This window comes from Dermochelys coriacea, chromosome 1 (genome assembly GCF_009764565.3).
Source record: "Dermochelys coriacea isolate rDerCor1 chromosome 1, rDerCor1.pri.v4, whole genome shotgun sequence".
Taxonomy (NCBI): domain Eukaryota; kingdom Metazoa; phylum Chordata; order Testudines; family Dermochelyidae; genus Dermochelys; species Dermochelys coriacea.
This window is the reverse complement of record NC_050068.2, coordinates 190,731,686-190,756,691: the sequence shown is the minus strand read 5'-3', so window position 1 is coordinate 190,756,691 and position 25,006 is coordinate 190,731,686. Positions and strand designations below refer to the sequence as shown.

The 25,006-nt window shown below is 40.9% G+C and overlaps 1 protein-coding gene across 1 annotated transcript in view; it reads left to right on the top strand.

The window, feature by feature from the left end:
* EPHA3 (EPH receptor A3) overlaps window positions 1-25,006 on the top strand; it is a 686,746-nt gene that overhangs the window by 645,418 nt on the left and 16,322 nt on the right. Inside the window, 3 exon segments of the mRNA XM_043510261.1 lie at window positions 4,493-4,702; window positions 15,560-15,709; window positions 19,027-19,220. Coding sequence (XP_043366196.1) covers window positions 4,493-4,702; window positions 15,560-15,709; window positions 19,027-19,220 — 554 coding nt within the window.

Below are 25,006 nucleotides of genomic sequence, written 5' to 3'. Positions count from 1 at the left end.
TTGAGGCCATATAATTGGGACCGCAAGGTTTTGTTTTCCTGGTACCTCCACCCATGATATCGCTGGGTCCGCTCTGCGGTCGTTACCCCAGATCTGGCCAGGATCTCTGCTTTCAGCTGGGAGTAGTCTGCCGCAGCCTCTTCAGGCAAATCATAGTAGGCCTTCTGGGCCTCCCCACGCAGGAATGGAGCAAGGATGCCAGACCACTGTTCTCGGGGCCAAGCCTCCTGCAGGGCTGTCCTCTCTTAGGCCAGGAGATATGCCTCTACATCATCCTCCCGCGTCATTTTCTGCAGCCAATTGCTGGCCCGCATGATCTGCATCCCATCATGGCCATGGTTCAGCTCTGTAAGGGCCTTTACCTGGTTTACCAGTTCCCGCAACATATCCCGGTCTTGAGCAGCCTGGTCCATCAGCAGGCGATTAGTCTCTTGCTGCAGCCGCACTGCCTCCTGTTGGGTGGCTGCCTGGACACGAGTAGCCTCCTGCTGGGCAGCCGTGGCTTGTATCAGTACCTGAACCACCTCCTCCATTGTGGTGAAAAAAAATAAAAATAGACCCTCTTCCCTTTTTTTTTTTCCCCCTCTTCCAAATACCCTCCTTCTTCCGCCGCGCTGTAGACACCAGATCCCACTTCCGACACCAGTTGTGACAAAGTTCCTATTCTACCTTGGTGGGTCTTGCGCTTATTGGCAGATTTTCTCGCTTTGGAGCTTCACAGCAGCCCTCAGCTTGGCCGTTTTTCTGAACCCACAGTCCAGGTCGACTCTTCCTGTATCTGACCAGGAGTTGGAAGGATTTGGGGGGAACCTGTGGAATGCAGCTGTCTAGAGTGCCTCCTGGAACAGCTGTGCGACAGCTACAACTCCCGGGTCTACTTCCCCATGGCCTCTTCCCAATACCTTCTTTATCCTCACCATAGGACCTTCCTCCTGGTATCTGATAATGCTTGTACACCTCAGTCCTCCAACAGTCTGCATTCTCACTCTCAGCTCCTAGCGCCTCTTGCTCCCAGCTCCTCACACGCACACCACAAACTGAAGTGAGCTCCTTTTTAAAACCCAGGTGCCCTGATTAGCCTGCCTTAATTGGTTCTAGCAGCTTCTTGATTAGAACACCTGCAGCCAATCAGCCTGTCTGTCTTAATTGTCTCCAGAAGGTTCCTGATTATTCTGGAACCTTCCCTGTTACCTTACCCAGGAAAAAGGGACCTACTTAACCTGTGGCTAATATATTTGCCTTCTATTACTCTCCTGTAGCCATCTGGCCTGACCTTGTCACAATATCCATAAAGTGGTAATGTTAAAGCTGCAAAGGAAAGACGATGATGGTGCTGCACCTATGTAGACAGCTAAATTAGCTGTGTGATCAACTCCTTAATCCCTTGAATCACTCTGAACTGTCAGGAAAGCACAGGGATCCTCCTGTACCTGTATTCCCCACCAAAATATCCATTTAGCCTAATATTTGCACACACAAAAAATTGTGCAACCAGTTCTAGTAACATACATTAGTATCCATTATCTCTCTTTTTTCAAATGCAGACTTTGTAATGGTACCACTTTATGTACATTATAATATCATACCACTTCCCTCATGTTCCTTTGCACTGCACATCAAATTTAAACTTCTTGTCTTTGCTTTCAAGGCCCTGCATCACACAATCCCAGCTACATCTTCAGCCTGATCTCTCCCTGCATTCTTATCTATGCTGTCTGCTCCACCAGCAACACCTCCCTTCATAACTTGTCTCTTTTTTTCACAAGCATCTATCAGTGTCTTCCTCCATTCTGACAGGTTTCAGAGTAGCAGCCATGTTAGTCTGTATTCACAAAAAGAAAAAGGAGTACTTGTGGCACCTTAGAGACTAACAAATTTATTTGAGCATAAGTTTTCGTGAGCTACAGCTCACTTCGTCGGATGCATTTGGTGGAAAATACAATGGGGAGATTTATATACACACACAGAGAACATGAAACAATGGGTTTTATCATACACACTGTAAGGAGAGTGATCACTTAAGATGACCCATCGCCAGCAGCGGGTGGGGGAAAGGAGGAAAACCTTTCATGGTGACAAGCAAGGTTTCCAGCAGTTAACAAGAACATCCTGAGGAACAGTGGGGGGTGGGGTGGGGGGGGGGAGAAATAACATGGGGAAATAGTTTTATTTTGTGTAATGACTCATCCATTCCCAGTCTCTATTCAAGCCTAAGTTAATTGTATCCAGTTTGCAAATTAATTCCAATTCAGCAGTCTCTCGTTGGAGTCTGTTTTTGAAGCTTTTTTGTTGAAGGATAGCCACCCTCAGGTCTGTAATCGAGTGACTGGAGAGATTGAAGTGTTCTCCGACTGGTTTTTGAATGTTATAATTCTTGACGTCTGATTTGTGTCCATTTATTCTTTAATGTAGAGACTGTCCAGTTTGACCAATGTACATGGCAGAGGGGCATTGCTGGCACATGATGGCATATATCACATTGGTAGATGCGCAGGTGAACGAGCCTCTGATAGTGTGGCTGATGTGATTAGGCTCTATGATGGTGTCCCCTGAATAGATATGTGGACAGAGTTGGCAACGGGCTTTGTTGCAACGATATGTTCCTGGGTTAGTGGTTCTGTTGTGTGGTGTGTGGTTGCTGGTGAGTATTTGCTTCAGGTTGGGGGGCTGTCTGTAAGCAAGGATTGGCCTGTCTCCCAAGATCTGTGAGAGTGATGGGTCGTCCTTCAGGATAGGTTGTAGATCTTTGATGATGCGTTGGAGAGGTTTTAGTTCGGGGCTGAAGGTGATGGCTAGTGGCGTTGTTTCATGTTCTCTGTGTGTGTATATAAATCTCCCCACTGTATTTTCCACCAAATGCATCCGATGAAGTGAGCTGTAGCTCACGAAAGCTTATGCTCAAATATATTTGTAGTCTCTAAGGTGCCACAAGTACTCCTTTTTCTTTTTCCTCCATGATGCCTCTTTATGCCAAACACAGTTTAGCAAGACTCCACCCTCATCTCATTCCAGTCCCTCCTAAAAACTCTGTCCCTACAAAAATGCTTTTCCTGCAAAACTTAAATTAAACAAAAAGCTTGAATCACTTATAGAAATTCCAGCCTATAGAGAGTACCTGTACAATCTTATTTCTAATAATACTTGTCCTTGTTCCCATCCCTGGGGTATGTTATATGCTCATTTGTCTGCATGGTCCATTATTGATAATGTGAGCTCTTCAGAGCAGAGACCTATTTTGTGTTCTCTGTGCAGCGGCTAGCAATCTATAGGTCACTATAAAATGATAAATAATGTAGCCTGCCTACTGTTCAAACCCAAAGCCAATTACACCATGTCCTACCTTATTTACATAATGCAGTTTTACCGGTTCATTGGTGCACTGTATTTCAGATATAATGTATTGATTTTTATTTGCTAATTTATTGATTGAAATTTGTATTTTTAACTTAAGTCATCAAAGTTAAGGCAAGTTTCATGCAAATGCATCCTTTCCAACCATGATTTCACTCTGAAAGTGAATGCCAACAGGCTTTTCAAACACTTGACTGCCACTTCAGTGCCAGCTCTGCCATATGTTCAGCTAATGTTTAGACAGCCAATATTGTCCCTTGAGAACAATGGTCAAAAATAAAACTTATGCCCCTGTCTTTCAATCAGGTTCATGTGGTCTTGCCCATGTGTGATTGAAGAGTCCCATTTATATAGAAAGCCTCTGCATGGGGCACAGGAGGCCCCACACACTGCTGTGACTGCAGGAGTGAGGGTTTAATGTATTTGAAAGCTGATCACTGAATATATTTTATTTTTGGTCATATGTAGATTCACATAGCAAGATGGAAGCAATATTGTAACTAGCAAAATACATGAGCAAAAGCTTGGAGGCTGAAAACCTTTGCCTGTTGGTAGCCAAATTACGAATGCATGCATATATTGGTTTTCAGCCTAAGAACAGTGACATAATGATTTTGATTCTGAGGCTGAGGAAGATTTTGGAGAACAAATTTAAATTTGGATGGCATTTAGAAATTTCTGAGTCAGATAAGCATTTGCAATTTTTAAAATTGCTTCTCTATCCATATAACTTATATGATTGCGCCATCTGAGGCAGGGATTTTCCTAACAGACAGATCAGTGCGAATTCTGTGTTTAACTCCCATCAGCTGCTTTGAAAATCCTAGCCTCAGTGAATGCATACAGTTTAGATTTATCTGACATTTGCACCTATTTTATATTTGGGCAATTGAAATTCAGGTGGGAGTAAAAACAGAAACAGCAAAATTTTATCTGAAATTAAAGCCTGTCCCTTGTTTGCCTCCAGTTGATTCAGAGATTACTCTCCTTTAGTCATACCATTTTCATGGATGTTTTTTATCTTGGGTCTCTGTCTTGCAAGCCCTCCACATGCAGAACTCCCAGCAACTTCAATGGAAAATCTGTGCATGGTGAACTTGTACAATCAGTCTCTTAATCATGCATTCTGTATGTTTTGCAGAAACATGATGCTCAGTTCACAGTCATCCAGCTAGTGGGCATGCTTCGAGGGATAGCATCTGGCATGAAGTACTTGTCAGATATGGGTTATGTCCATCGTGACCTAGCTGCACGTAACATCCTTATCAATAGTAATCTGGTGTGCAAAGTCTCGGATTTTGGCCTCTCGCGTATATTGGAGGATGACCCAGAAGCTGCTTACACAACCAGGGTGAGTTCATATGTTTATGCCTTTCTTAATTATAGCTATAAAACTGGGGTGCTGGAAGTGCAGCCTGAGGCCTCATATGACCTCAAGACTCCTAAACCATGGACTATCCTGTCCTGTGGAGCATAGGAAAATGGGATCAACAGCTGGTTAAACTTGCTGGTGAGCTCACTGCAGCCAATTCCTACACATTTGTCAAGGAAGATACAGTATAAAATTATAGCTCTGCATTTATAATTGGTGGAAAATCATTTTGTGGATACGCTCACTTATGGTGGCAAGTAGAGTACATGTACTGCACACCCCCCTCGCATGGGTATAAACAGCAGTGTGGACAGCAAAGCACTGTTTAGGTGAGTAAAGACATGCCAGAACTTAGGGTACGTATCTTATATGGCTCTCTCCTCACCCAAACAGTGCCTCCCCCATTTACACTGTTATTTTTAGCCGTGTGATGGCCTGGTGCCTCTCCACTGCTAGAGCCTTTCCCCACCACAGCAATGAAAGGCTCTGGCAGAGGGGAGGCAGCAGGGAATGGTACAGCAGATTACCCTTTAATGCAGATGATTGTATAGCAAACATAAATGTTATTTTTACCTTAACAGAGTTAGGCCATCAAAGAAACAATACATGTTTATTAACTGCTAGAAAATGAGACTTCAGCAGGACAGCTTAGAAGGCAGTTAACTGGAAATGAATGACTTCCTTCTGTTCACACTTATATTAGTTAACAACAGAAGTAACTCTATTGAAATCAATTAAGCTACAACAGTATGTGAAAGCATAGTGAGAGGAGACTCAAACCCAAAGCTTCCCATCTGTGGTTTGCCACTGAAAAACTGTTAGAGACAAACTGGTAGTTCATTACTAGAACTGGTTAAAAATGAAAAAGAATTTTGCAGAAATGTAGAAGTTTATCTGTTTGCATCGTACAGAGTCTGGAAAGGACCTACTTTTCTTCCATCTCCCTTCCTACAAGAATTTTCAATTTTGAAAAGCTAAAAAATGTTCAGGTGGGGGAGGGGGGAAATCAATTTAATGTAAAACAAGAGAATAGGGAAAAAGAAAAAAACGAGGCTGAGAGGGAGGGAGAGTGCGACCAAAAATGAATGGAAAGAAGAAACAAGAAAAAAAGGAACATCCAAAACATTAAAAAATAATTTTAAGAAATACTATACAAATATTTTCCAAAATGTTCATTTTTTAAAAAGCTAATTTTTGGACCAGATCTATTCATGACCATTTGATGGGTCCTGGGGGTAGGGAGGGCTTATGTGAAATCAAGCACATTTAATCACTGAGGTGGGGCTTGTGTGAATCAAGTCCCTCAGTGGTGACTGTTCTAAGTGATCACTTCCAAGTATGGTTGTTGACCTGCAGGATTCTTCCCCTTCCCTGCATAATTTGTATTGCCCGCCAGCTGGAGTGAGAGAACCTTCACCTGGCCTTAGCAAGGTGGGTAAAAAGGAACAGGAAGGGAAAAGGGATTCTCTCAAGAGCAGGAGAATGGAACTTTTCCCCAACCCTCTACTCCCAGATTAGGTATGACCAGATATGGGAGCCCACCAGAGCCAGGAGACCCAAGGAGTGGAGTGCCTCTTGTCTGCCTTCTTGATTGCACTCTGCCTGAAAAGGCACAGAGATCAGACTCTCTGCTACTCCTTCTTTTGTTTTGGTAAAGATGGAGTGGAGCGTGCCAAAGAATCCATGCCATGGACCCAGGGCTGAGGAAAGCCTGGGCCCTTTCCATTTTCCATGCTAAAGCCTTAAAGGGGCAGGGCAATAATTTTCCTTTGGCCATTTTTTCATTATTTTGGAGCCTGCTGCTACTGCCTGAGGCAAACCACATTATGGCCACTTTAAGACCTAAGAAACTTGTGACTCCCTGGTATGTTGGAACAAAAAGTTGCCTGGGGAGAAATAGCTGTGCATCAGACAGTATAGCAAAAAGCTTAAAAAGGAAGTGCAGTTTATTGAATATGAAGTGTATGTGCTGAAGTGTATGAGTTGCAGGTTCCCTGGGCAGGAAATACAGAGAAGAGATTTATGTGATATTGGAATTTCTGGCCAGTGCAGAAATCTGATGTTCCAATGGTAGTGCTGAAGTCTTCTTTTCTGCTTACCCTCCATCTCCTTTCTATGTCTCTCTGCTTATTTACATTTAGATAAAGAAATCAGATGTGAAGAGACCATTTTGCAAAGCATGCTCATGTGTGTTCAATAAACCCCATCTGCCATTTATGGCACATACACAAACTACTGCAGGAAGTTACCACCATGATTAGAATCTCTTAATACAATCTAGACCACATCTAATTTCATTCACAGGATAAATGGGAGACTGGATAGACATCCTTTGAAATGACATCAGAAAGCATGCTCCAGAGGTGGGGAAGTCACTTTGTTCACAATTAAGACATCACTGTTTAGCTCTGAGATTGTTTAGATCCTCATTTGATTTCCCTGCTACTATAATCCAGAGTGCCTGGATTCATATGGGTGACAGGGGGGCAGTTGGATTGGTGATTGTCACAAAAGTTTGGTGATAAGATAAAGGAGTTTCAAAGCTCTGTGCTGCCAGTACAAATCCAGTCCAGGTCAGTAAGGACCACAAGTTACCATTGTGTGATGACCGTTCTAGGTGAAATGAATTGGTGTTTGCCCACTGGAAGGTACGAGTGCCATTTGTTACAAAAGCCACCATTTACTTTTGTCTGTAGCTGGCATTCTTGCTGGCTGTCTCAGCAGAGAGGGCAGTGGTTGAACAGGCTATGTGTATAAAAGCTATCTTCACACAACTAGAAAGTGTGGGTAATACTTTCAAAAGTGTCTAGATTCCATTTCAAAAAAATGATCTAGGCGCTTAAGTCTCACTTGGTCGCTTTTGAAAATTTTACCCTGAGTCCTTCTCAGTTCTGTTTCAGGCTCATTAGCAAAGAGAAGGAAAGTTTGCACTGCTGATGCCTTGTTATTTAGCTAAACAGAAGACTGTTTCCTAGACTGTTAATCCCAAGAGATTTCATAGCCACTAAATTCATATGAAGGAAAAAAGGGACCAAGTTTTAAAATAATGGAATAGTCCCATAGAGTTTAAAGCATTTACCAGCTAAAGGGAGGGGTACTAGTTACTCAGAAGCTTTCTGAAATTGACTAAAGAAATCAAAGCCGTAACCATATTTCCAAATGTTCACTTTCAGATCGTGAAATAAGATATCTTAAGTGGCTTTGTTGTTTGATAATCCAGGCCCCAGTCCTGCAAAGAGAACTCAACCAGGCAAGCCCCTGTGCATGTACAGACCCTCTGTGCAGAGCCCCAGTCACTTGGCATACACTTGTGCCATTCTTTGCTCAGGAGCAGGGCCTTGGTATCTATATTTCCATTAGGAATATAATTCTACAGTCTTTATAAATAAGTAATCAGTAATACTCATGCTGCTCTGCAAGTCCTCTGAAGCCCAATGTAAAGATCACACTTGCGTATGGGCCATAGTTGTGCTTCTCAGATACGTAATATTTATGTACTGTAAACTAGTGACTATTTTAGACCACTATTTAAATGCCCATTTAGGCACATCGCCAGTGTGCCTGACATTTAATTGAAGAACGCAGTCCAATTAACTGTTAGTCTCTCTCTCTTTAGTCATAGTTCTAAATCCTGCCCTATGTTGTGTGGGTGCCTTGGAGGGGGAGACCATAGGAAGCCCCTCTTGCTCTATCCCACCTCCCCTAAGCATTTACGTAGTTACAGGGAAGGATTGTCACCTACCACTCAAGACGACACTACCTTATGAGTTAAGTCCATTAATGCACAAGGGGAATCACATTCTGCTAGTTAAGGGAATTGGTCAGGCCTCCAGCAGCCACCGTGAGCCATCCTGTCCTGTACCAGCCAGATGGCTCTTGGACTTACCTCATGCCCAATACAACACTGATTCTCCTGTCATGTGACTCTAAAGAATATGGGTCTGGATTTTGCTCTTTAATTTGCTGCCAAATTCTTCTAACCTGTTTGTTAAAATCTGTTTCTCTTGATTCCTTTCTTCCCAGGCACTTGGTCAAGTATCCATGACTTTTGCTTTCTAACTGATTATAAATCAAAATATGAGATTGGGATACATAGTCCTGGAAGCAACTGCTGTATGTTGGAGTAGCAGATTCACTCGAAATAATTTGAAGTATTTGTTTAGTTTCAGCAGATTTATGCTTCACAGTTCAGATACAGTACGAATCACAACTCTCTTGATAGCAAACAAAACTTTCAATTACTACTGACACTTTTGCTCCAGCACACAACAGCAGATCTCAGACTTAGATAGCCCTGGCTACTGATTTGCTACAACCAAGGTCTGTAGCTGCTGTTTCTGCAACTATCACCTACTCCCTCCTTGCATTTGGGTGAAAGTTCTCTTTTCCCTTTGTTTGAAAGTATACCACATTTTTACTTTTTTGCGAAGCCCTTAAACAGGTGATTAAATGAGAGGCGACTGACATTGCTTTGCTTATATCTACTGTACTTAGCATAGACTTTCCCAGGCTTTTTTCTGGGAAAGTGGCCCAAGTGGATTATATTAGAGAGTGGAAGAGCCATAGTTTGGGACACGTTCTGGAGGGTGTTATATTTTGTACATTGGTCTTAATTTGTATGTCTTGTCAATCAATGAATGTTTGCACAGTCTCCCTGAACTTCAAGTGGGTGTATTTTTCAAAAAAAAAATGTAAGAAATAAATTTAGTGTAGCAGTTAAAAGTCACTGTAGTGGGCTAGGCAGAGAGGAAAAATAGAGAGAATAAATAACATCAAATAATATACATTTTTAGGTAATCAGATCCAAGTGTGTTACAAAGACATTTTCTTACACTATGCAGTGTGCCATAGCGCTGTAACATTATATATTCAATTCACTAGCTATAGTAGCATTCAGCCATTTGAATTAGCTGAGCTTGTGCTTTTCATTTTTTCTTCATATGATCATATAAAGCATATTAATAAGCCTGTGGCTTTGTTTGAGGCTAGGGCCATGATTAGGAACGGGTGCAGAGCTTCTGCATTATGTTACTACTAGTGGATCCGGTGGGTTACCCTCAGTATTTTTATATTTTTAATTTCCATCAGTATGATAATGTCAAACTCACATTGACATAGCAGGAAACTAAGAACCCCTGGTCTTAAAATGTTGCCAGATTCTAAAGTAATGACATACTCCCGCACACATGTAACCGTCATGTGACTCAGACACTGTCTGACATGACATTATTCTACATGCCTGGATAGGTCCCCACAATAGCCCTTTGTTTTCTCTTGGTTACTTTCTTTTATGTCGTTCTGGCCAAATCAATGCTCTGCTGTCAGTGCTTAAGCTGAGGTGCACCCATTTCACAATCCTGGGGTTCAGCATCACATCTTTCTTTAAAAAATAAAGAAAGAGTAGGATGCAGGGACAAAAAGAGTCTAGCTTGCTATTTTTTTTCCTAGTTACATTTAAAAAGAGACTGGCTGGAAGTGTACATAATGGTTCTTTGTCTTCAGAAAATAAGTGGGGAAAAAAGGACACAAATAGGTAACAGTACACATATATGTACATACTTATACACTTGATTACACCTTTTTTTTTGGCATGCACTGGTGGGTGTCTGTGGGCATGACATTCGCATGCAGATTTCTGTAGGCATAATTATAGGGTCCTCATTCTGAAATTTGGTTCTATGGATTCCGGTTTGCCCACTTGTTTTTAATTTTAAAGAACAGTAGCCCAGCAATATTAGCCAGGGTTTTGCCTGTGTTTATGAAAGGGGCTTTGAGATGTAAGAAGCCCCAACTTTGGCAAATGCTTATTTATGTTTCATAGCCTAATAGAAAATGTTTTATTTAGTCTATTGTGTGATTAACCATAAGTTATATGACGTCTTTGCTATGGGTAAGTCATAAAAATTAACCAGATGTGTTCTGTTGGTGTTCATGTAAACTCCAGCTCAGACAAGCATTTCTTACAGAGAAAGAAGATGGAGAAAAAAGGATTCTGCTACCTGAGCAATCATGAAGTGCTCTCTTTCAGTTTATTGGCTTTTAAAACTAGAGTCGCTTGTATAGTTTTTTCAAAAAATGGATGAGTGCATAAAAATTTGAAGTTCAGTTTGCTACAGTTAATGGGACTGTTTTATTTGTTATTTAAAATACGTGGAAATATGTGAAAATGTTGCACCCATTTTAAGAAAAAATCCTTAGTTTTTGGTGCTGAAATTATAGTCTAACGAGCAGGACCCATTCAATGGTCAGTCAGTGGATACTAGTAGCTAAAAGAGCTAAAACACCTTGCTAAAAGCTTTGGTTTCACTCACGTTTATGAAAGCCTTCTTCCTTCTCTCAGTAGAAGTATTTCCCAGGAACATTGCATAAACTCGTATTTGATTTTCAATTCTGGTTGCTTGGGTTCTATAATCTGATTTTTAGAAAATTCTAGTCACATATGAGAGATTCTGTTTGATTTTAAAATATTACTTTTGAAAAAATATTAAACGTTTTCTGTGGAATTTAGATCTAAGATGGCTCAGTTTTCTCCAAATGTTGAACTTTAAATGTTTTAAACTAGCTTTCCAATTTTATTTTCTACTGTTTTCCTTTTCTTTTTAATACATTAATTAAATTTTAGACTCTTCCTCTTTTGCATGAATTCGTAGTTCTGCGGTGAAAGCTGACAAATGTGCTGTTACTTTTGACTTGAAATTAGTGCCAGAATTTCCTGCCATATACTGTGCTGACTGAATAATAGCTTCCATACAACATGCAGTTGAAATATTTCACTTTGTAGCATTACGGGTCCTAGTCCGATCTGGTTATGAAAAAGGTGTATTGTATCCCTTGCTTTTAAGTTATGTAGATTTATTATGCTTCTTATATACTTGTACCTCTATAAACCTATCAGGGGAGCAGAGGAGTTGTATGTTTCAAAGAAGTAACTCTTATATTCTAAGATCTAAGGGTGAAATCTTGGGACCATTGAGTCAGTGGTCCAAGGATTTCACCCCCAATGCGTAGATGAATGCCTTCAGTATCATGAGCAGAGCTATAGTAGACACTTAGGAGAGAAAAAAAGCTCTTTGCTTTCAATGAAATTTAACTTTGCTTAGATAGGCACACATTCTTCATAAAAATCAATGAAAATGTGCATAAAAATAACTTCTGATGTTTTACTGAATTTGTCTTTCATATAATAATACAGTAATTTCTAGAACATTGGAGAATAATGCCACTATTTTTATTAATTGAATAATTTTTTCCCTTTAAGATGATGTCAGGTAAGGACTTTGTGCTTCCCCTCCATGAAGAGCTTACCTTTCAATCACAGACTAATTTTTGGCCCTTGACATCTGGTGACGTCTACAAGATCCAGTCAGAATGGTCTTGATTTTGGACTTGTACTGTAAATTGTACTTTACTGTTATTTCCCATGTTCCTGGGATGCCTACATTTTATCTACATGTATGAGTCAGCAAGTCTCTTCCTTTTCTAAACTTTTTCAGAAGCTGAAGCCAGTTGGGGTGGAAAGCATTTAAGGCTGTATGGGAGTCAGATCCAAATTTGCATTTATTCCCTTGCATTGTGGTGTTAGAAATTGGCACCCACTTTCTCTTGGGGAGAATAAAATCCTATTTTGCAACCATTTTAATCTCACTTTGTTCTTGGCTCTTAATTCAACATTGGCCATGACCAGGTCAGCTCCTAAATCAGGTCCGGGAATTTAGACTTTTGGTGTGTCAGCTCTTGAAGGCTCTCATTTAACATCATCTTAAGAGGAATAAATAGGCTATTACCTGCACATAAGAAAAATAACATCATTATTTTCCGAAAATAAACAGAATTTTATATTAAATAGAAGGTATTAAACAGGAATACTCAGTATCTGAAGGCAGTTGATGTTTGCACTGAGTTGCTTATTCATGGAATGGGCAAAGAGCAGAGATGGCTATGCTGATTCTTTTGGATCTGGCCAGGATATTTAGTACCATTGGCCACAACATGGTATTTACATGTCTGTAAACCTGGTGGTTTAGCTGGAGTCGTGCTTGGGTAGATCAATTATTTTTCCTTGGAGAGGACCCAGAGGCTAGTAGCAGACTGCTGTTCAACTGCTCAAGTCCTTTGTCATGTGGTGTACTGCAAGTTTATATTCTGCCTGCCCTCTATTCACTGTGTAGATGAAACTAGTAGGGGACAATGTGAGAGATTCTGGTTGTAAGTGCTGTTAGTATGCTGAAGATACTTAGCTCTCTGTCTCCATTTCTCCCAAATCAGATGGTGCAATCACTTGGCTTTCCTGGTGAGATTGGTGAGCTGGGAAACACCTGGACGAATCGCCAGGTGATCTGAATCCTCTCTTGAAGGAGTTTGTCCCGTGTTTTTTATACAGGTTCACAATATAGGATCCACTGCTGTTTTAGAAAGGAGAATAGTTGCTTTTTCCCTATCTTTGCTTAGCTAGAAAGTTGCAACTTTTCCTATTGAAGCAAAGCTCAACAGTTATCTGTTCCTATGTCATCTCCTAGCTACATAACTGCAAAATGTATATCCTTGAGGATCTCTTAGAAAATTCACTTAAATGCAGAATTCTGCAGCCGACATACTCATGGGTGTTTTATGCTGGCAATACATTACATCTGTGTTCCAGAGACTGCAGTGGGTATATATTCATTTCCAGATGTAGTTCAAAGGTTGTGTTTGATCTATAAAAGTCCTTTGTAGTTTAGGTCCCAGGTAGCATAAAGGTAATTTTACCCTGACAGTTGAGAGCAGCTGGGACGTGTAAGGAGATAGTCCCTAGAATTGTACTTCTGAAGACTGGACAGTCTCAGTGTAAGGCCCTTGCTTCTCAAATCACTTTCCCTTTTCACTGACAGAACCCAGTCATGTGATATGGGTTTATTGTTTATTCAGGCTGTTTCTGAGCTGGTGAAATGAACAGGAGGGTTTCAGTTGAGAGACTTTTCAGAGTTTGAGTGTATATGGGTGTGGGTGTGTTTTGTACCTTTAGATTACAGCTCTTCTATTGGCATTTACTTGTTTATTGTGTGACTCTGGTGAGACTGCTATAGACAAACTGTATGCTTAAAAAATGAATACATATAATAGAAATAGTGGGTTGAAGCAGTGGGTTTGGTGATTAATGCTCTTGGATTCAGTAAAGTTGGGTTTAATCATCAGTTCTGCCACAGACTCACTGCATGACGTTGGGCATGTATGAAAAGAGGACAGTATTATTCCTTTTCCTCAGAGAGGTATTAAGACCATACATTTCTAAATTTTTGTGTGGCTCTGTAATGCCATAGCAATGAGGGCTGTGGAGAAAACCTACAAATACAAAACATTTTACTCAGTGTGAGTAGGGAACATCTCATTTTGGGTGTTGAGTCTGAAAGAGGAAGACCGTTCTGGGAAGTGGCTTCAAACACTGCTCTTTACTTGTTTGGGGTTTTATTTACAGTGAAGGGGGGTCAGCAAAAGAGACTAAACCCATCCAATTTTGAGTGAGTCGTGTGACATGAAGGTTGGTGTAATGGTTAGGGCATGAGCCATGGACCCAGGAGAACCAGGTCCACCACAGACTTCCTCTCCCTGGGGAGGTCTGTTCCCCAACTCTTAAATGGTGATAATAGCACTTCCCTGCCTCACAGGGGTGTTTTGGGAAAAATGCATTACAAATTGTGAGACACTCAGATTATACAGTAATGGAAGTTCCTATATTGATATCGTTTGAGCTGAAGCCTGAGCTGGATCTTTCACCAGTGCTACATATACTATACATCCCTGGTATTGGAAACTACTTAAACCTGTCATTGTATTCTGCATTCAATTATATTAATTTCTGAATTATTTTATGCCAAAGTTTTATTTTACTGTGTAATATGGGCTTCTTTTCTCATGCATGACCCCAAATCATAGACTTACAGATTTCTGTAAAAGCTGGCGCCTTTGGAAAGTGACTCAGTCTCTTTCCTCTAGTTCTCGTGTTGCAGAAACGCAGCCTGAGGCTCCTTGCCTGCATTTTGTTAATTTGGTTTATGGCATGAAACAACGGCCTCAATCAGAGAGAGATGTTCCCCATAACAACAGGTCTAATTTTAACAGTAGCTTTTCTTCTTTTCCAAGTTTAAATCATTTAATGATGGCTCTTCTCATGACAGTAAAAATGTCTTAGGCCAGATTCTCGCCTGTAGAAAGGGGTACAAACAGAGTAGTTGTCCCCTGACTCTAAGAGTTGATCGATGCTAGCCCTAACCCCAGCACTAGTCTAATTATGCCCCTTCATGTGACCCATGTGGATCTTATGCAAGCAGAGGATTGGCATTAGTGAAGGAGAGCTGCACCACTTCCCCTCCCTCCCCCAAAATATGAGAGTGGGGCAAGGAGCATAGGAGTCAATTCTGCCAGTTTTACACTAACAGGAAGCTCATCTGCACTGGCCATTTTGGGGCATAATCTGGCCCCTTTGCATCATTTGGACAGCATAAAGGGGTTGGAGCATAACTGAGGATCTGACCTCTGATGTATTATTGCTTCTCCACCTGAATTCAGTGAGACTGGCTCATCAACCCTTTCTTTAAATGTAAATAAATAAATTGATGATTTGATTTTATATAGAAAAAGTATATACACGTAGAGCTTCAGAAAAGTTTTGTGATACAATATAATGCACTGTGTGTTATATAAACCATTCTGTATAAGAAATGGCCTGCTTCCGTGGCAAATGGTAATAGAATTTTGTAGCTTAAGATATTTACTAATCCATATGATAAACATGGCTACAGGTAACAAAACCTATGCAGATGTACATGTGTTACAATAATTAAAAGATTTTTCTGCTTCCAGGGGGGGAAGATTCCAATCCGATGGACATCGCCAGAAGCCATTGCATACCGCAAGTTCACATCAGCCAGTGATGCATGGAGCTATGGGATTGTCCTCTGGGAGGTGATGTCCTATGGAGAGAGACCCTACTGGGAGATGTCCAATCAGGATGTGAGTATACTGTAGTCCTGAGTTATGTTCTCAAATAAAGAATCAAGCTGCGAGAGGAAGTGGAGCATAATGAAGCCAGGTGGCTCCTAGTTTTTGACACTGACATTGAATAAGATGTAAAAAGGAAAGTTTCCAAGTCTCCCTGCTTGTAGAAAAGACCTGTAGAATTTAAATGAAAATGATAATCTTTCTAAAAGGTTTTTGGTCACTATGTAGAATATAAGAGAGAATTATATTTGTGGTGTGATATTCTAAAAGATGGTTTTAAAAAAATCTACAGGGAAGATGTCATGTTCTTTTACACTCCAGGGGTTTTTAGAGCCATTTTAATTAAACCGGGCTAAATGTCTGTAGATCCCTTTTGGTTCCATCTCTGTAACAGTCTATATAATTTTTTCCATAAATCTTGAATGCACACAGTAAGTTGTTATTGCAACCTGTGAATAAGAGCATTTGTACAAAGACTTGAATTAAACAAAAATTCTTCTGGAGGCAATCAACAGATAACATGGGGAGATAGTTTCATTTGTTTAGAAGACCTTTAATGTGGAGTTATGTCTATGTAACATCAGTAAACTATACAGGTCTGCCATCCTTTTTCAGTTTAATTAATGCATCTTTGCTAACATATTTGTTTTGTTAGAGGAATAGCATTTTCCAAAGTAAAATAATTATTAAAAAAAAACCAAAAACCTATTATGTTGTTTCTCTTGATTTATTCCACATCAGTCAATTATAACCCACAAATTTTGGATAGAAGTAAAACTATAACTTTCTGTCACAAAAGGGGTGGGCATAGATTTTCAGAAGATTTTCTATACCCAATTTTTAGCACTAAACAAACAAAGGAGCAGAAATGGCAACTCGAATCAGGCAGCAGAGAATTTTCTTTCTTTCTTTCCTGCTTCGCCTACAAATGTGAATATAAATACAAAAAATAATTAAAAAAACAAAACTGTCCCTTTCAACTAAGGACTCTTGGCTATATCTCAAACTTGAGCAGAAAACTGTATTCTTTTTAACTGAGTGTGATAAGGTGTCTACTATTGGTCAGGATTAATTAATTACATTTAGATTGTAGTGGGATGCCTTCCACAATAGCTGTTCATATTAAAATGAAATACAGGGCAAGTGTATATGTGTGTTTTTTTCACTACAGGGCTACTTATACCACATAAAGTGTTTCTAGCTGATTTCTGTCTCAAACCAGTTTTCACTGCTTTGGAAACTAGCAATCCTGAAAACACAAATGTTAGTGTAATATCCCCTATATCATCATCTAGTTTGGATATGTAATTTTGTAACTCATTATGCAAAATCTATTATCTGGAGTGGTAAGGAGGATTGTAATGGTAGCATATACAAAAATCTTATAAAATTTTAGATGCAGGGCTAAATTTTACATCAAGTCTCTGATTTCAATGAGGTTAGGCCTAGGCAAACAAGATAATTTGACCTGCACTGTACAGTAGAAGATATGAAGTTGTCATATTAGTAACCTGCTGCCAAAATGAGATCTATTATGAGCTAAAGACTATGTGCTGTCCTCTCTTCAAGGATTCCCATACTCAGAATTTCCATTGGGATGTAGGTGAGGTATCCTATTGATTACAATGGGAGTTCAGCTGCATAGAGGAAAGCATATGGCACTAAAGATACCTAAATGGTGGCTGTGATGGGTTAGATAACAGAACCTCCCCTCCCCCTGGGGCTGCCAACTGATGTGCAAAGACTACTTCTGCCCCTGCTTTCCCTGCCAGCTTGGGACTCCAGCACCCTGTCTTGCTGAGCCAGACACGCCAGTCTGCTCCAACACAGACGTAGGGTACGTGCCCCAAAGCTGCAGACTTAACTGAAAGCAACTTAAGAAGTGTTCCTGTCTTTATCACTCAGATACCCAACTCCCAATGGGATCCAAACCCCAAATAAATCCCTTTTACCTTGTATAAAGCGTATACGGGGTAAACTCATAAATTGTTTGCCCTCTATAACACCAATGGAGAGATATGCACACCTGTTTGCCCCCACCCAGGTATTAATACATATTCTGGGTTAATTTATAAGTAAAAAGTGATTTTATTAAATACAGAAAGTAGGATTTAAGTGGTTCCAAGTAATAGCAGACAGAACAAAGTGAATTACCAAGCAAAATAAAATAGAACACGCAAGTCTATGTTTAAGAAAACTGAATATAGATAAAAACCTCACCCAGTAAGATTCCTTTTACAGACTAGTCTCCTTCTAATCTGGGTCCAGCAATCACTCATCTCCCCCCCCCTCCCCGTAGTTACTGTCCTTTGTTCCTGTTTCTTTCAAGTATCCTTGGGGGTGGAGAGGCTATCTCTTGAGCCAGCTGAAGACAAAATGGAAGGGTTTCCCCGGGGTTTAAATAGACTTTCTCTTGTAGGTGGACACCCCTCCCTCCCCCTGTGTAGAATCTGAGCTACAAGATGGTGTTTTGAAGTCACATGTCCATTCATGACTCAGAATTTACAGGTAGCAGCCATGGTACACATGCTACCTTGAATGTCCTCAAGTAGACTTCTTTTGTGGATTGGAGCATTCCAAGTTCCAATGTTCATGAAATGCTTCTTGATTGGGCACTTAACTTGCAAATTCCTTTCTAAAGAAGCTGACCAAATGCCTTGCTAAGGTTATTTAAAATCAAACAAGTATACAGCCCAATATTCATAATTTTGAATACGACTATGACACATGCATACAGATAGGATGAATAGACTCAGTAGATCATAACCGTCACAGAGATATGTTACATGGCATATGTAGCATAAAACATATTCCCGTTATGTCATATATACATTCATAAGCATATTTCCATAAAGCCTTATGGGGGGCACCATCACAGTGGCTTTAATGTCTTCTGAAGTATAAGTATTAATACTTATTAATGAAGATATTGGAATCAAATGATCAATAATCAGATTGGGAGTGACAATTCTTATAATCCTAAACGGTGGACAGTTGGGGGACAATCTGATCTTTGGTGTAATAGAGCCCACATCTTATGTAGCATTTTCGTGGCTTTAATCTAATCAATGTGAGTTTGGAGAAGTTTTTTTTTTTTAAGAGTCTCACCTTCCTCATACTGTATCTTAACCTTCCTGTAGCACTTTCTGTATATCTAATTCGCTGCATGGTTTACTTTGCAGATAAACCAGAAGTGTTATACTGCAAGACAACTGGTGAATAAACACATTTGTTTAAACATAAAGTGTCTGTGCTAATGTGTTTCACAGGACTGATAAAATAAGTTAATTTAATTGCCTAAACTTTCTAAAATCTCTTATCCTTGGTAGGTAATCAAGGCTGTGGATGAAGGGTACCGCTTGCCACCTCCTATGGACTGCCCAGCTGCCTTGTATCAGCTGATGCTGGACTGTTGGCAGAAAGACAGAAACAACAGACCCAAATTTGAGCAGATTGTCAGCATCCTGGACAAACTGATCCGTAATCCCAGCAGTCTGAAAATAATCACCAATGCGGCTGCAAGGTGACACGTTAAATTCTACATCACACTTACTGAAAATAAATGTTTGCCTTCTCCACCTATAGTAATTGAAATATGTTTGCTTTGTCCATCCACTTTCTCAGTTTTATCCATTGCTTATTTGCATGCTTGAAGGCTAGAGGAAGCTTTCCACTCTCTGGTCAGAAGAGATTATTGTAAATAAAAAATAACAGCTGTTTGTTTGGGCTGGTGAAACCCAGCTAATTTTAAACAGAGACAGGTAAGTGTTAAACTTGGGTAAATGAATATCTCAGGTGCAAGTCACGTTGGTTTTGATCCTGCAATGTGCGGAACTCCCTGACCTCCCACTGACTTCAGCTGATGCTGAGGGTGCTCAGTATCTCACAGCTGCTCTGATTCAGCAAGGTACTTAAGCATGTAAGTAATTCCATAACTAGAATGGAGCAACTCACATGCTTATAATTAGGCAGGTGCTTAAGTATCTTGCTGAATTGTGTCCCCAAAAAGGTATATGATGCCCCACTCTTTTCTGGCCTCATCCAGCAAATTACCTACACATGGGAGTACTGCCTTGTACTTCAGTAAGACTAATATGCTTAAAGTTAAGCATGTACTGAAGTGTTTTGCTGAATCAGAGCCTTAATAAGGATCTCATTTCTAACATGAATGCTGATACTAATCTTCTAATTGCATTAAAAAGACTAATTTACAACCCTGTTTATCCAGAGAGTTTTGAGACATAAGCAATATCCTGTCCTGATAAAGAGGAGGCAATAACTGATGAATTCCCTGGCATTTGAGAACAGAAGCAGGATATGGTTAAATACCATAGTTCTGATTAAGTAGGTATGGATTAACAGGTCTGTACTTCATATAAAATACCTGGCTCTTAAAGAGGCTGCTATGAAAAGGCTAGATTTTAAGCCTGTTTTAAAGGGGGGGGGTTTGCTCCCTGATCTTAAGTGTAAATGTTGATGGCAGGGCCCAGACTGACAGCCTTGGAGACTGATGTCCTATATTCACAGAATAGGTACAGTCTGGGTAGTGGCAGTTGGGGTTACGCATGCGTCACAATAATGACCTGAGGGGACCATCTTTTCACGAGAGAGGCTCAACAAAGTATAATATTAAATGTCCTTTAAAAATGAATCCCAGGGGTTTATTCTTTTTTTTATCTGTATCTTAAAATATCTTGTCTTCCACAGCTGACCTAGCCCTTACTAGATCTAAATTCTGTTCCATCATGGTGAACTAAGGTGATATCATAACAAAGGAAATGGGGGTGGAGCTGAAAAAACTTGGTTAGTGTTAATGCCTGCTATGTAAATAGAATTGACCTGGATCCTTTTCTTCTTGCCCCAGGCAGTGTGGTTTTTTTCCTGAGATAGAAGCTTGCTAGTCTAATCACCTCTCTCCCACTAGTATACAAAGAAGAGAATGGGCAGAGGAAGGCAGCGATACTAATGGGCTTGGTTATTAAAAATACATAATGCGATTTGATTCTCCTGCAGATTTAATAATTAATTGCTGGGTTTTTAATACATTGTGAATTATAAGAGTTTATTTGGATAGCTATTCCATGTTATGTGGCAGTTGATTGTATTAAATCCAAATTAGTGTAAGCATTACCTTCCCCAGTTAAGAGTTTGTTCTAAATGTCTTTTAGGCCCCTGTTCAGCAAAAGACACAAGCATGTGTTTAAATTTAAGCAAGTGCATAAGTGATTCGCTGAATTGGAAGTTGGAAAAATTTTCATATTTTATTTTGTTTTCAATTTTGGATTGTGGGAATCAATGCATACTTTTTTTTTTTTTTGCATTTAAAACAAAATATTTATTTGTTTCATTCATCTAATACCAAACCCATGCACAGAATTCTTCTGTGAGCTCCACATACCAAAGTACCCAGAAACGAGTTGCTACAGTTCAAGGGTGAGTTGCACCTGTCATCTCTCTCTCTGTTTCTCTGTGGGCACTTTTTCCAAGTGAGAGGTCTATATCTTACAGAGAGGAACCCCATGGTTCACCCCAGCTGAGACTGTATCATCAGGTTACAGCACTCCCTGTTTACTAACCAGATGTACTTCAGCTGGCCCAACTTGGCACTGAGTCCTATTTTAGAATTCTCTCCATGTCAATATGAGATTTCTGTGACTCAGGACAGCTTCTTCAAAAACAAGTGTGAAATACTGATGCATAGAAATTTAGCAAGCAGAAAGAAACAAGGTTGAAACAATAACTGCCTCTATGTGTCTTATCTGACCTAAACCTTATCCTTTCTTTGCCCATGTAGGTGGATTCTGCTTAGCCCAGTCACCCCTTCTGAGCCTGAGGTCCAGCCTGCAGATCTCTGCAGGCCCTTTCTTTTAGTCCAAGACAGTCTCTGAGTTCACGGGCAGACTTTTATTTGTTCCAAAGTTCCTCTGTCTGCCCTGGGACCCTGAGCCTTGTCCAAATTTATGCATCTTCACCAGTGGGTCAGGTTGAACTTCCAAGCAGTAGGCTCTCTGTTTTGTCCTTTAATTATTGGTGAATAGGTGATGCTTAGAAGAGTTAGTCAAGTCTTCCTGTCTAGATGCCTGTCAGGGTGTTTCTATACTGCAGTCAGAGGTATGAATGCAGCACTTCTTTGATCTAGCTAGCTGAAGTAACAATAGCAGTGAAGCATGGACTTCAGCTTGGGATAGCTGCTTGAGTATGTACCCAGGGCTGTGGACAGGGCTGAACATAGCTAGATCAAAGCAAGCTCATATAGGTCTTCATATGCTGCAGTCTCACCTCCGATTGCAGTGTAGACATACCCTAATTGTGTGCTGGAATTTACCCTGGTGATCACATAACCCCTGACAGAATAGCAAACAGGGACATATAGTTTTTCATAACACATTCATTGCCAGTACTCTGGCAAATCTCTTTACTCTCTGCAGGCATGAGAGGAATAGACGTGCAGCAGGAAAAAAGCATTATGACCCCCCAACACACAATCCAAATATCTATACCAGAGGTCGGCAAACTATGGCTCGCGGGCCACATCTGTCCCGCGGGAGCCATTCTGCCCGGCCCTTGAGCTCCCGGCCAGGGAGGCTAGCCCCCGACCCCTCCCCTACTGTCCCCACTCCCCCACAGCCTCACCTCGTCGCAGCGCCAGCACTCTGGCCTGCCACTCCTGCTGTGCAGCGCAGTGATGGGGCTTCAAGCTCCTGCTGCTCGGAGTGGCATGGTAAAGGGGCAGGGAGCAGGGGATTGGATAAGGGGTAGGAGCTCCTGGGGGGCCGTCAGGGGATGGGGAGCAGAGTGCAGAGGTTCTGCAGGGGGGCAGTCAGGGGATGGGGAACAGGAGGGGTTGGATAGGCATGGGAGTCCCAGGGGGGCTGTTAGGGGGTGGGGGTGTGGATGGGGTTGGGGCAGTCATGGACAGGGAGTGGGAGGGTTGGATAGGGGTGGGGATTCTGAGGGAGAAAGTCAGGAGGCGGATAGAGGGTGGGGGCCAGGCTGTTTGAGGACACACAGCCTTACCTACCTGGTCCTCCATACAGTTTTGCAACGCCGATGTGGCCCTCGGGCCAAAATGTTTGCCCACCCCTGGTCTAGACTGTGCCCAGTGGGCTAGGTTGGAGGAATCCTCTCCCACAAGTTATTCTACAGCAGCTACGTGAGGCTGCAGTAGCTCCCATGACACCTATGCCCTTGTCAATATTTAGGAATCACCAGTGGATCTACATTGCAGTAGCTCCCACCCGTCCTTTAACTCCCACTTCTGCCATTCTGTTAAAATCCTGTTGTTGAAAACATGCTGAAAGTCTCATGGAGCTGTGTCCTGCAAATCCCTCTTCCCTCTGTCTGTCTGTCTCACACACCCACATACACACCAGTGGAACCAAGTTAATTCTGCTGCATACTGGAACCTCTAGGACTGTGGGTAAGTTTTGAAATTATGGATACAAATGATGGAAAATCATTTGTATGGGAATATATTTCGCCTGATGATATTTTAAAAAAAATATTATAGATATAAAATCATCTTTTTGTAGCTTTTAACCTCACATGTTTAAATGTGTTTGGTAATCTGCTGCTGTTTGTTTAAAATAGTCGCTACCCTCTTACATCCAGATTACATGCCTATTACTATAGGTGTGCAATATAATTTGTCACCCTCCTCTGCTGCATTTCTTTCTCTCTTATGTTAGGCCCCAGTTCAGCAAAGCACTTAAGCATGTGCTTAGCTTGAATCCCAGTGAAGTCAGTTAAGTATGTGCTTAAGTGCTTTGCTGAATTAGGGCCTTTGTCTGCACATATTTCATACAGGTGCCCCCCTCTGCTTAAGTAGGAGTCTATGGTACAAAAATTGAGTCAAATAATCTGATCGTGTTTAAAGGGATTGGGATTCCTGGGTCCCAGTCTTTTAGTCCCCTTAGTGTAGTCTCTGATTCCATAACCCTGAAAGGGGTCGCAGGTAGTGGTACCAACTACTTAAATGCTCGCCTTGGGACTTGCTGAACCTATCCTACCCGGATGGTACAGGGAAGTCTGTTGTCTCCTTGTAGGCACAGTGAATGGCCTTCCTGAGACAGTCCCACTGAAGGTGTCCAGGGATCTCTCTTGGAAGCTGTAAGAGCCACTGTCTGCTCTCTCAGCAACAGTCTAGAAATTCCTGCTTTTAAGACCTTATTCCACTGCTGACATGACTGATAGGGCTAGAGGGCAGGACCAGCCCACAGCAGCTCTTTAACCTCTTTACCACTGGCATGGGGTTTATAAACCCCATCACGCTTTCTTTCCCAGGTGAAATCCATGTTCTTCAATTACGTAGTCTTTTTGTGAAGTCTCTCTTTACTTGGCTGTGTATGTACTCCGTGGGCTCCGATGTTTATATCCCTTATGCCTTCTCCTGTACACGTAGGTGTCTAGTTTTGCAAACTGATGTAGAAACTGAATACAGTACAAGTGAAGTTGTGCAAGTCATATAATTTTACCAAAGCATTGCATAACCTAATCATAATTTCCTTTCATTCATGTCCTGCTGTTCTCTCTTGGTATCTGAGCATTTTGTTGGTTTTTATAATTGAACCTCTAGGTTGTTTGGATATTTGTAGCCTGGAAGTGAGTTCATAGTTCTCCCAGTTTTCAACAATTCCATTATATTTGTACTTGGACTTATTATTTTTGAGACCAGTGCATATTACTTTCACATGGGTGAACATTTCACTCAATTACAAAGAGATGGAAAGCTTTCCAGAATTCAATGGGTGAGAAATACTTCATCCATCCTGTAACAAGTTGGTGAAGCTGGCGTCCAACAGGGTTTGTTGATTCTTGTTTCGTTTGTGAGACACAATGAAAACCAAGAGTTGCATAATTGAAAATATTTCCCAAACTATAAAATTTTGAAACAGGCTTCTGACCTACTTTTTTTTTCTTCTTCTCTCCCCCCCCCCCCCTTTTTTTTTTTTTTTGGTCAGCTATTGAAGCTGATTAGGAATTTCTATAATTCTTCAAGCTTCATTGTCCAAAGTTTTTTGGCTGGATTTCAAGCAAAAAATGTCTCTATTATAGATTTGATGGCTAAAACTTTACAATAGCATCATGCGCATAAGTAGGCAGAGCACATCCAAAATTTGTACCTACGGTTTCTTCTGAGTTTCACGTTGACCAAATTATTCACCTTCCAATTCGTTCGTTCTTTCTTTCTTTCTTTCGTTCTTTCTTTCTTTCTTTCGTTCTTTCTTTCTTTCTTTTCTAAGCCCCATCAGTCTATACAGGAATCTGCTTTCCATACACTATATGTGAAGAGGGCTTTAGTCTTTTTAC